Here is a 12,444-nt window from a genome sequence, read left to right as displayed (position 1 = left end):
AAATGTGGCATTCATAGAGCTGATATGCTAGTGTGTCTAGGTGAGACTGTCTCCTTGGACTGGAAGTAACCTAAGGTGATGAGAGTTATTGGTGTGGAGAGACAGACTGTAATTCAATCATAAGTAAATGAAAAGGAGCAACAGACTTGTGACAAAACCTTAAAAAAGCATGAAGTACTTACATGATTAGAAATGAAGTAAAGGGCTGGAATTGGCCCTGGGAATTGAATACAATGCCAGGAATTTGTAGGGAAATTTAGATTTTAGGTAAGGCAAGAAGGTAGATGGAATTTGAGGGAAGAGATGGATGATTTTTTGGGAGTAATTTTCAATGGAATAAATTTCTAGAGGGCTCAGAGGAAAAGTTTGGGTTAGGGATATTGGGAATAGTGGGAAATTAATTCAAAGTAGAGGATGATGGGGTGAATAATCTATATCACAACTTAAAACTGGATCTTATAAAAATATTATTTTTTCAGCTTTATTTCATAGCACTACCCTTTATCTCCCCCTGCCTGGTCTCATGCTCACTCTCCCCATTCATTGAAGGCACCAGGCCCTGTCTTCCATGCCACCTTGCAGGCCAAGGTCTGTCATTATCCTTAGTGACTTCAGAGTCCACATGGACAAGCCATTCAAAACCCTTGTCTTTCTCTTTATTGATCTCTTTAACAACAAATGTTTGTTGAATGCTTTTTTTGTTCCCTCTACTATATTAGGCAGTGGGATAGAGTCATTTAAAAAAAAATCATGCCTCCATTCTTTGGGAAACTTTCTGCATACTGAGTGACATTGACAAAAAATGCATAAGGAAATATATGTATAATTGCATTTGTTTCAGTACCAATATTATGAAAATAACAGGTTACTATAAATAAAATAATGCTGGAACATAATTCATCCAGAGAGGCAGTAAAATAAGACTCTCTAAGGGAGTAATATTTCATCCAAGAGTAGAGAGTAAGTAGTAGTTATCTAAATGAAGAAAAGAGAGAATGATTGAAAAACTGTCACATAGAAATATGGTGCAATATGTTGGGGAGCACTCTGACTTATGCAGCCATATATATTGGAAATCTAAAAGTTTGAGTTTAAGTCAGATGTGGGGCAATTCTATCATTGATGACAAGTCCTGAAATGGCCACGAGAGCAAATGGAGAAAAGTGGAGTCAAAATGAAGACTTACGTAATTTTCCCTCTCTCTACATCCTAAAGTTGATCCAAGTTACTCTCCTCTCTGAAATTAGTTTTGGACTGGGAGACTGAGAACTTGAGTTTGGTGAATGTTTGGTGCTCAGCAAATCTGGTTTGGATGGACAAATTGCCTTAAACAAGTTTTGTTCCCTTGTCTACCTGTCAGTTTTCTCTGACTTTCTGTTTGGAATATATGAGGATATTGTACTGGCAGGTAACTTTATATTCATTGCCCTTTTATTTTAATCTCTTTCTAAGGACTATGGTTACTAGATATAAGGCCCCTTGTTCAGATGAGGTTTAGATGGGTACGAACAGGCAAATTTGGAAGTTGAGTTTTCCTTTATAGTAGAAGTAAATAATTCAGTGTGTGTGTGTGTGTGTGTGTGTGTGTGTGTGTGGTAGTGGTGAAGGACACAGCAGTTAAAGAAGGACGGGGGTCAAGCAATGAGAGTGAATATGGATGGAGAAGAGGGAGACTAGATCTAGGGACATAGCAGGATTTTGGTATGACCCCACCATGTCTCCCTCTAGAATTGCAAATAAATTCTACAAAGAAGAATGCCAATCTAGAACAAACATTCCAAAAATTTACATGGAACCAAAAAAGACCCCACACAGCCACAGCAATCCTGGGAAAGAAGAACAAAGTTGGAGGGATCACAATACCAGATACCAAGTTATACTACAAAGCCACTGTAATCAAAACAGCTTGGTACTGGCATGAGAACAGACATATAGATCAATGGAACAGAACAGAGAACTGAGAAATCTACCCATGACATTATCCTCAATTAATCTTCAATAAAGGAGACCAAAGCATACAATGGAGTAAAGACAGTCTCTTCAATAAATGGTGTTGGGATAATTGGACAGTTACATGTAAAAAATGCAACTAGAGAACCGACTTACATCATATACAACAATGAACTGAAAATGCATAAAATATTTAAATGTAAATTGTGAAACCATAAAAATCCTTGAAGAAAACATAGGTAGCAAAATATCAGACATCTAATGTAGCAAAATTTTAGCTGGTACAATGCCCAGCGCAAGAGAATCAAAGGAAAAAATAAACAAACTAGAGGCCCGGTGCATGGCATTTGTGCACTTGGGGAGGGGGGATCCCATCAGCTTGGCCTGTGCCCATTAGCAGTCCAGGAGCCCTTGGGGGATATCCAACTGATGGCTTAGGCCCGCTTCCCATGGGGAGCAGACCTAAGCTGCGGTCAGACATCCTTAGCGCTGTCGTGGCCCGCCACCGCTGCTGCGCTCACCAACTGTCAGCCTGGCTTATGGCTGAGCGGCACTCCCCCTGTGGGAGCACACTGACCACAAAGGGGCAGTTCCTGCATTGAATATCTGCCCTCTGGTGGTCAGTGCATGTCATAGTGACTGGTCATTCTGCTGTTCGGTCAATTTGCATATTACCCTTTTATTATATAGGATGGGATTACACCAAAATAAAAAACTTCTGCATAGCAAAAAAACAAAAAAACAAAATAAAAAAAAACAGCCTAAAAAATGAAAAAAGAACTGACTGTATGGAAGAACATATTTGCCAATGATACATCTGATAATGGATTAATATAATAAATATATAAAGTATTCATACAAATCAACAAAAGTAAAACAAACAACCCAATAATAAATGGGCAACAGACCTAAATACACACTTCTCCAAGCAGGCATACAAATGACCAAGAGACATATGGAAAAATGCTCAACACTAATCATCAGAAAGATGCAAATTAAAACAATGAGGTACTACTATACACTGTCAGAATGGCTACTATAAATAAATCAACAAACAAGTGTTGGCGAGGATGTGGAGAAAAAGGAACCCTAATACACTGCTGGTGGGAATGCGGACTGGTACAACCACTATGGAAATCAGGATGTAGTCTCCTCAAAAACTTAAATATGGAACTGCCATTTTATCCAGTGATCCTACTTCTAGGAAGATATCCTAAGAAGCCTGAAACACAAATCAGAATGAACATATGCACCACCATGTTCATAGCAGCGCTATTTACAATAGCTAAAATCTGGAAACAGCCTAGGTGCCCATCAGTAGATGAGTGGATAATAAAGCTGTGGTACATCTACACCATGGAATACTAGGCAGCAGTAAAAAATAAGGATCTCTTACCCTTTGAAACAGCATGTATGAACCAGCATAGTATTATGCTAAGCAAAAAAATCCAGTCAGAGAAAGATAAGTATCAGATGATCTCACTCATATGTGGAATCTAATGAACAAACTAAACTGCTGGACAAAATAGATCCAGAGACATAGAAGCATGGAACACACTGTCAAATTTTAGAGGGAAGGAGTGGATGAGTGGGTGGGTGGGGGGGAAGAGATGAACCAAGAACTTGTATGCATATATATGCATAGCCCATGGACATAGACAATAGTATAGTGAAGGCCTGGGGTGGGGGGTAGGGAGGCTAGATGGGGTTAATGGAGAAAAAAAAGGACATATATAATACTTTCAACAATAAAGATTAAAAATAAAAAATAATAAGAAAGCCAGACTAGGTTGTTCCAGTTAGAGGAGTTAGAAAGTGTGGAGGCCCAATGTAAGACAAAACTTGTTGCCTTTGAGGAATTGGTCAAAGCTAGTGCACCCAGAGCTCAGCAAGAGAAAAAGAGAGTTAGAAAGAGAGCAAATGATGTAAGTCTTCACTTTGACTCCACTTGCTCTCACGACCTTTAATGGACATGCCATCACCTAGAATTGTCCCACATCTGATTTAAACTCAATAACTTTAGAAATCCAATAGGACTATGGCTGCCTAAGTCAGTGTGTTATTACTCTTCTTTGCTTGGAAATAAAATATCAGCATAAAAAGAAACAAATAAAAATTGTAAACACCATACTTTAAAATAGGTGCAAAGGCTGCTAAAATAAGCTATGATGACATAGAAGCCATGTGGGAGAGAGTGAAGAGAGGTGTGGACAATAGTGAGAAGACCATGCACTGAAAATAGCAGGAAGCACTAGCGAAAATATCCTTACTCAGCATGAGGGGCATACCTGGAAGATCAAAAGCTACATGCTTGTTTCTAACAAATGGTTCAGCAACTGAGGTGTGCATCCTAGACGTACTTTTGTTTAGAGAGGCAGAGGGCATGGGATGTGCAAATATTCACACAGGAGCCATGTTGGTAGGAAAAAGCCTTTCTCTGTAGCAGCAGCTGATCTGAGAATCAGCTCTTCCGGAAGCCACTGACTCACAAGAAACTTTTGGAAACAGCTGTCCCATGAACATGCAATGCATGTAATAAGAGTAAGTCAGTAAGAATATTATGAGCACTTCAGCATAGAAACAATACAAATATTATACATTGAAAAAGGAGAAGAAAGATAATAAAAATGCTTTTATAGAATAGATGAATACTATAGCCAAACATTTTATCATGAATTTAAAAACTATTAGGGTATAATGGCATCTATTAATTTATACCACAACACAAACATACTAAAATTTAATAAAACTGTGGCAAGACAACAGAAATCATGAAGTGAAATATATATATATATATATATATATATATATATATATACAGAAAGCTATATCAAAATCATAACTGCATGTCCACAGGAAGATCATCTGGGATTAGGTTCATAGTATTTTTTGCAAAAGCTCATCTTGGTAGAGAAAGAATCCAGTTGTAAAACGTTGGAGGGGGCTGAGGAAAAACATTGTAAATGAGACACAGGAAAGACTGGCCTTTTGGGGGACTAGTAGGAAAAAGTGTGGAAGTGGTTTTTGTTGAAGAGAACCATGGTTTGGACGTTTGTGCCCCCTCAAAATTTATGTTAAAATCCCAATGCCAAGGTGAAGTCCTAAGCTCACGAATGAGATTAGTGTCCTTATAAAAAGTCCCACCCCTACACCCTTGAGCTGCCTATGCCTTCTACCATGAAGACACAAAGAGAGGCTGGCTGTCACAATCTGGAAGAGGGCTTTTACTAGAACCTGACTATGCTGATACCCTGATCTTGAACTTCAAGACTCCAGAGCAGTGACATTTTTGTGATTTATTAGCTCTACAGTCTGTGGTATTTTGTTATACTAGCCTGAATGGATTGAAGAGGAAGGTCTTGTTCATGGACTGGAACCTTTGGTCAGAAAAGTATGAGAGAAGGTAGAAACATAGAAGGGAAGTTTGATCCAGGCAGCAAGACTGGTGTGGGTGTGATAAAAATAGCAGAAACAAGCTTATATGCTTAGAGCTGCCACCACCATGGAGTGTGAGCAGCAAACCCACTTTGTGGGGCACAGTGAGGGGAGAGAGAAAACTGACCTGCTATGGATAATTGTTCTTCCTTTTTCTGATTCAGAACTGGGTTCCAGACAGAACATGTCAGATTCTTCCGAGGAGCTTCTCTGAGTAACAGTGATGTTGTTACATGGAACAAGCCGCCTTCGTCCTGGGTGTGAGTCTCAGACTCAGCTGAAATTTCTCTTCCCTCAGAGTCCATCCACTGGACCTTTGGCTGAGGAAACCAGCCCTCTGACTTGCACTCTAATCGGAGTTGTCGGGATTTAGTGACTTCCATGTGGATCTGAGGATGTGATCCGAGAGCTGGGAAGAGGAAGAGAGAGAAGTCAGGTCCTAAGCTCATTTTTCTGTACATATATCCCTACCCTGTTTATGAAGTGTTTGTGCTGCTGACTAGACCTCAATGTGCAGAACAGGAATGTGAGGCACTGAATAAGTCTAGACTCCTGGGTGAGAGAGGAGTCCATCACAATGCAACACAAATGGCCCCTGCCTATTTCTTGACTCCTACTATGAGTCTCTTTATTTTTTTATTTAGCCCCCAGCAGTGATATATGGAATAATGGGTGAGTAGATGTAATGGCCATCTCCCTTTGTCCTATGACTTTTTTTATATTTCCCAGGAAAACTGTATCAATGCCCATCCCAGAATAAACTCACCCCTGGGAGTGTCAGGGGGATAAATGTGGGCCATTACCTGCCACTTTCAGCTCAATCACTGTATCACTGTAGAAGGAGCCGTTTTGGAATGCACAGCGATACTGCCCATTGTCAGAGAGTTGGACATTGAAGATTCTCAGGACCACAATTCCCTTATGCATGACATTTTTCACAAGCTCTGTCCTCTTAAAATACTCCTTCATGGCTTCCTCAGGCTTGTCCCTCCCATCCTCGTAAAGGTGCACCACGTCAGAGGGTAGGTATCTGGTCCAGCTTATTTCCATATTTTTAACATTTTGAGGAGGCAAGAGGAAGCAGGGCAGCTCAGCCTCACCATCCAGCGTGGCCACCAAAAGTTCATGGGGCCCCTGGACTTCAAATGCTCCTGAAAAGAGAACAGAGATGGAGTCAGTGTCGGGGGTGGCGGGGGATGGATTTGGGAAGATGAGATGGTGTTGACTACATTATTGGTTGTTTCCATCCTAACCAAGTTCTGAGAACAACGTCTGAAATAGTTGCTGGATCTTTTCTGACCTAAACATTCACACAGAGCTAGAGAAAGCTGGAGATCTTAGGTGTTGGAGGTTTCTCCCTGGCTAAGGTGAGGCAAGCAAAGGACATAGGGCACAAATTTTGAGGACACACTCACTTTCAGGGTGCAGGTACATAGTTGGCAAGATCCTGCGAGTAAGTACCAATTTAAAATGTGGGCCTTAGTCTCCTCATTTAACTCACTCTGTGGGGAGGGATCTGAGAAATGTGACTGCAGGACATGGGAATAGACAGGCTAGTTCCTTCAGGTCAGGTTCTGACCTTGTCAGTAGGATGGAGTGACCACACAGGAGTTCTGATGGTTCTGGATGGATAGTTGGATGGATAGTGTTGAGGAAGACTCTGAAGCAGCTCAGTAGTAAATTGTTTGAGAATCATTCATACTGTTTGCCATGAGCATGGGATGAGAAATGAAGGCATACAAGCTAATTGTTTTTATTCCACATTATCTTGAGGCTATAAGAATGTATGCTTTTTTAAATTACTGTCTGGAGCTCCTTTATTGTCTCTCAGTCTTTGCCCCACTGCATGCACATTTGTACTCAGGTTTACACACACACACACACACACACACACACACACACACACACACACACACACCAGCATGCCTAGACCAGGAAATAGGAATGAATTGCCTAGTATTCTGGCTGGCACTTAGTAAGTGGATAAAGTTAACCTCTCTACTTTTTTCCAGGATCTCATAACATTTGTATTATTGTCAAATTTTTTTCTTTCAGCTCCCATCTCTTTCCCTTTTTTTTTTCCCTAACATAACAGAGAATCAGGGACTCATATAAGGATTCCTACCTGCACCCATTATGAGCATCCAGAGAGAGAGGTAGAGTGAGATGAGGCTGCTATGATACATTGTAGAGACTTGCTGCCTCCTCAGGTGACTGAGGCAGGATGATCCCAAGGCGTTGTGCCCATGACTCATTGGAAAAGGAGGAAAACACTGTAATGAGGAGAGAGATAAAAAGAGAACTCTGAGACTTAAGTCAAAGGGCTGAGAGGGGAGGGCATGAAGAAATCTCACTCCTAGGCAGGTATTGGGCACATCTTATCTATGAAACTATGGTGAGGGGCAGGGTAAGATTCTTGCTCCTTTTTCTACAAATTTTGGGACCCTTGATTTCCAGGACTACTCAGGGCACTCACACTTCCAGTCTCTCTGTTCCTTATGCATTTCTGTCTGCTCCCACTCAGCCTCCTTCTCTGGCTTCTCTTCCTCACTCCACAGCTTAACTGCTCCTCCCCCAGAGCCCTTTCCTGAATCCTTTTTAAAAAAATCTTATTTTATATATTCTTCCTATGAGATTATTTGTAATGTAATGGCTCCAGCTGTCTTCTACATGCTGATGACTCACTCCCACACGTATATCTTCTGTGCATAATGTCCGGTGATCCAGGGTCAGGACCCTGCTTCTAGAGGAACCAGGAGCTTAGGGGCCCCTCTGCCTTGGACCTACAGAAAAAACAGGTGGCTTCTGTACTTTCCAGCATCACTTCCTCCCCCAGCCTGCCCAAGTAAGGCTTCTGGTGCTCTTTTTCAAAAGATGTAAATTAGTAGTGGAAGTAAAGCAGAGGCTGTAACCCCTCAACAAACACTACAATTTGGAATTTGGTGACCATGCCTGCGAAGTTGCCGCCCAGGGCCCAGGGCTCAGAGATCTTGCTGCTCAGAGAGTGTCTAGGAAGGGTTGGCCCAAAGCATGGAGGGGAAGACATTCCAAAGGCCATGTTCTCTCTAGGCAGAGGAGAAATACACTTTGTATGTGAGGGAATGGATCCTGAGCTGGTAGAGGCATGTGGTATATAATTGTGCAGGGTCTTAAGGACCATGGGAGCAACTGCAGAGATGGAGCATATATTACCTCTCTAGGGACTAGGCAGCACTTTTTAATCTTTTTAATGTCATGGCACACAGAGAACATGATGTTATTTGTTGGGCAATCTGTAGTAAACTACAAGGGGATTCGCTATATGGGTTTCATGTGGGAAAATGACATTTTTTCTATATTATACAATTATATAAGAAAAATATAATAGAAATTTTAAGAAATACAGTATGTTAAATATATCTTTAGAAGGAATACACCTAAAATCTTAAATTTTTGAAGTTGCTTGAATAAGTATAGCGTTTTGATTTCTGTTCATATACTTGAAATGACTACAGATAATTATCAGTGTGCAATTATAATTATCAATGATGATCCCTTCAATTTTTTTTAAGATTTTTTTGTTTTAAATATATTTTATTGCTTTTTTTACAGAGAGGAAGGGAGAGGGATAGAGAGTTAGAAACTTCAATTGAGAAAGTAACATTGATCTGCTGCCTCCTGCACACTCCCTACTGGGGATGTGCCTGCAACCAAGGTACATGCCCTTGACTAGAATCGAACCTGGGACCCTTGAGTCCACAGGCCGATGCTCTATCCACTGAGCCAAACTGGTTAGGGCTTTTTTAAAGATTTAAAAATACTTGATTTCAGAGAAGAAGTGATGGACAGATAGAAACATCGATAGTGAGACAGAATCATTCATTGTCTGCCTCTTGCATGTCCCACTCCCGCCCCTCCCCAGGGATCAAGACCACAACCCAGGCATTTGCCTGACTGGGAATCGAACCTTGACTTCCTGGTTCATAGGTTAATGCTCAACCACTGAGCAACACTGGTGGGGCTTCAGTTTCATTATAGTCACAATTGGTGAGCTAGTTCACTTGCACAAGTAGGTGATATGAGTTTTTAAATCTTTTTTAATCCCATTCATTTAAATTGTACTTAAAGAACCTCACATCTCTTTTTTTTATTTCATTCACAAATGCAATGTTGAAATGTCTTGTAAAAATTGGAATGAATTTAAAATCCAATTGAGTTATTACTTTGAGTAAAAATAAGGAGTTTTACTTTGTAGAATGTGCATGGAATGTTAAGATAATCACTATGCAACTAGTTTGCACATATCTACTGCATATCAACAAAAAACTATTTGATTTAATTGAGAAAGAGTTTGGGTTTTGCTGCTTTGAGCTCTACCAGGAACCCCTCCCTGGCCTCCAAACCACTTCAGGTAGGCCGCAAATGGGCTCCTTGAGCACCTGCATTTTGAACTCTTCCTGTTGCTCTATGGCAGTGGTTTTCAACCTTCCTAATGCCACGACCCTTTAATACAGTTCCTCATGTTGTGGTGGCCCCCAATTTCATTGTTACACATTGAACATAATTAAAGCATAGTGATTAATCACAAAAACAATATATAATTATATGTGTGTTTTTCGATGGTCTTAGGCGACCCCTGAGAAAGGGTCGTTCGACCCCCCCAAAGGGGTCGCGACCCACAGGTTGAGAACCGCTGCTCTATGGGGTCCTTTCCCTGAAGGGCAGTATTCAGTGCAGTTGGCTGAAGACTAAATCTAGGCAGTTGATCAAGCCCAGGGTGTAGTTGCTGTCACAAAACAGAGTTTGACAGAAGGTCCTCTTCCCATTTGCTGCTTATCTTGCAAAGCCATCTGAAGGACCCATCTGGTGGGAAAACTGGCATAAGACATAGTTATGGATGAAGCAGGAAGTCCTACTGGTGTTTGTACTGGTACATGGTACCTTCAACTAAGTGGGGCCTCTTTCTAAATCTCTTACAAGTGTAGGAAAGGACAGATTAGGGACATTTTATGGCAATTATCTCACTTGGGAAAGAAAGACTTACCTGGTTCCTCCCTAACAGGACAGAGCCAGCTCTGCCCCAATGGTAGAAAGAGACACTGTGGAAACAATGCAGAGGCCTAAGAAGCTGCTGCGAAAACTGATAGAGAAAGGTGGGGAGGATCTTAGCAATGAGTTCCAGGCTATTAGTACTGAGCTCTTCACAGAGCCACATCTTACCTAAATCTCTATAGAAACTCACTGCAAAATTAAAATGCCCAATTCAATTTCTCTAATAGTTCCTTTGTGCTTCTTCCACACCACACCTGATGTATTTATGGTGAAACCCAAAGGAAATGATTTTTTTTTAAAGGAAAGCGGGAATAAGACTTCTTGCTCTATAAAGTCTCAAGGACCTGAAGGATGATGTGGCAGTTAGGGGTTCTCTCAGGCAACTGGCAAGTAGCAGCACCCAGCCCTAATTAGGGGTCTTACTATATAAGAGCAGGGATTTAGAGTACTTTGCCAGCTGTCAGTCACAGGTTGCTGGATCAGTCTGTTGTTCTTGGTAAATTCCTCAGGAAGATTCACTTGGTCCACCATGGTTACTTCCTCAGGCTACACTGAAATCATGAGCTAGTGATTTCATTTTAGTATGTCCCACCCTTCAGTATTTATAACTATCTTCTCTGCAATTGAGAATCCTGGCTCTTGATACTTTATATGTTTATTTTTTTCATAAACCCTCCTATGTTTCTACCCTTTATTCTACATGAATGCCCTCTTCAATCCTCTCCAGCCCTATGCTATGCACTCCCTCCACATAGATGCCTCTTTACCTTGTTTGTGCTCTGGCATGTCCCACCCCATTTTTCACTGTGCTCTGGCTCTGACACTCATCAGAGAACTCCTCCCCCCATGGACTTTCACCTCCCCCACATCAGGCTGCCTCCATGGTTTGGTATCCCTTCACTGCTTTTCTCTGATCCTTTGCTGTGGGTCACCTCAGTTTCCCTTCTACACTCTGTCTCCTCTAACTGCTAACACAGATGTTGATTTTGCTCTGCCTCCCAGAACAGCTTAGTACTGGGTTGGTCAGGAAGGGAAGGAAGGGACAGGATAGAAAGAGAAAGAGAAAAAAGGTATGAGAGAGAGGGAAAGGCTATTCCCTTTTTTGTTTTTAAATACATTTTAATTGATTTCAGAGAGGAAGGGAGAGGGAGAAAGAGATAGAAATATCAATGATGAGAGAGAAACATTGGTTGGCTCTCTCCTGTATTCCCCACACTGGGGATCCAGCCATAACTCGGGCATGTGCCCTGACTGGGAATTGAACCATGAACTCCTTGTTCATATGTTGATGCTCAACCACTGAGCACGCTGGTTGGGCAATCCCTTGTTTTTAAAGTAAAAGAAAGACAACTGTGAGAGATGTAATGGGAAATAAGCCTTTTCAACCCATTTTAAGAATGAGGTCATGTGGGGTTTGAGGGTATGAACATTCATCTCATTGACACTACTCCTATCTGAGGATCTTGAAGAGTCTTTTCACACCCTCAGGTGTATGTACACTCTATTGTGAAGACCACTGATCTAGGCATTACAGGTTAAATAATAGAAAGCAAACACAAAGGAAGAGACTTCCCAGCTCAGAATCCTGGTAAACAGGCCTATTAGTTACCATAATTATTTTCCTCTAACCACTACAGTTCTACCCACCTTTCCCTCCTTTGTCATTTTTTTCATCCCACTTTCCTATCAAAAAGCATAGCTCACTCACAGCTGGTGTGCCTTAGTGTTTGAGCATCAACCCATGCATCAAGAGGTCTCTGGTTCAATTCCCTGTCAGGCCAGATGCCAGGTTTCAGGCTTGATCCCTGGTTGTGGGTGTGCAGGAGGTAGCAGATCAATGTTTCTCATTGATGTTTCTATCTCTCCCTTACTCTCTCTCTAAAAACAAAACAAAACAAAAAACACCATAAAAAAATAAAATAGAAGAACAGCTCTCTTCATCCACACCTCCTCTGTGCAGTAGAACCTCTCACAGAACACTAATGTGGTCCTTTCTTCAAACTGCCTCCTCCTACAACTTTGGGACTG

At 41.3% G+C, this 12,444-nt stretch overlaps 1 protein-coding gene across 1 annotated transcript in view; it reads right to left on the bottom strand.

Annotated features, from left to right (window-relative positions):
• Positions 1-10,947, bottom strand: part of LOC102424388 (selection and upkeep of intraepithelial T-cells protein 1-like) — an 11,912-nt gene extending 965 nt beyond the window's left edge. The window contains exons 1-3 of the mRNA XM_023748315.1: positions 10,866-10,947; positions 6,189-6,536; positions 5,513-5,794 (exon numbers count right to left, since the gene is read on the bottom strand). Of these exons, the coding sequence (XP_023604083.1) occupies positions 5,513-5,794; positions 6,189-6,536; positions 10,866-10,947 (712 nt within the window). The remainder of the gene's footprint in view (positions 1-5,512; positions 5,795-6,188; positions 6,537-10,865) is intronic.
• Between the last annotated feature and the right edge of the window lie 1,497 nt (positions 10,948-12,444).

This window comes from Myotis lucifugus, unplaced genomic scaffold (genome assembly GCF_000147115.1).
Source record: "Myotis lucifugus unplaced genomic scaffold, Myoluc2.0 scaffold_1266, whole genome shotgun sequence".
Lineage (NCBI taxonomy): Eukaryota > Metazoa > Chordata > Mammalia > Chiroptera > Vespertilionidae > Myotis > Myotis lucifugus.
This window is presented reverse-complemented; position numbering and strand designations above follow the sequence as displayed.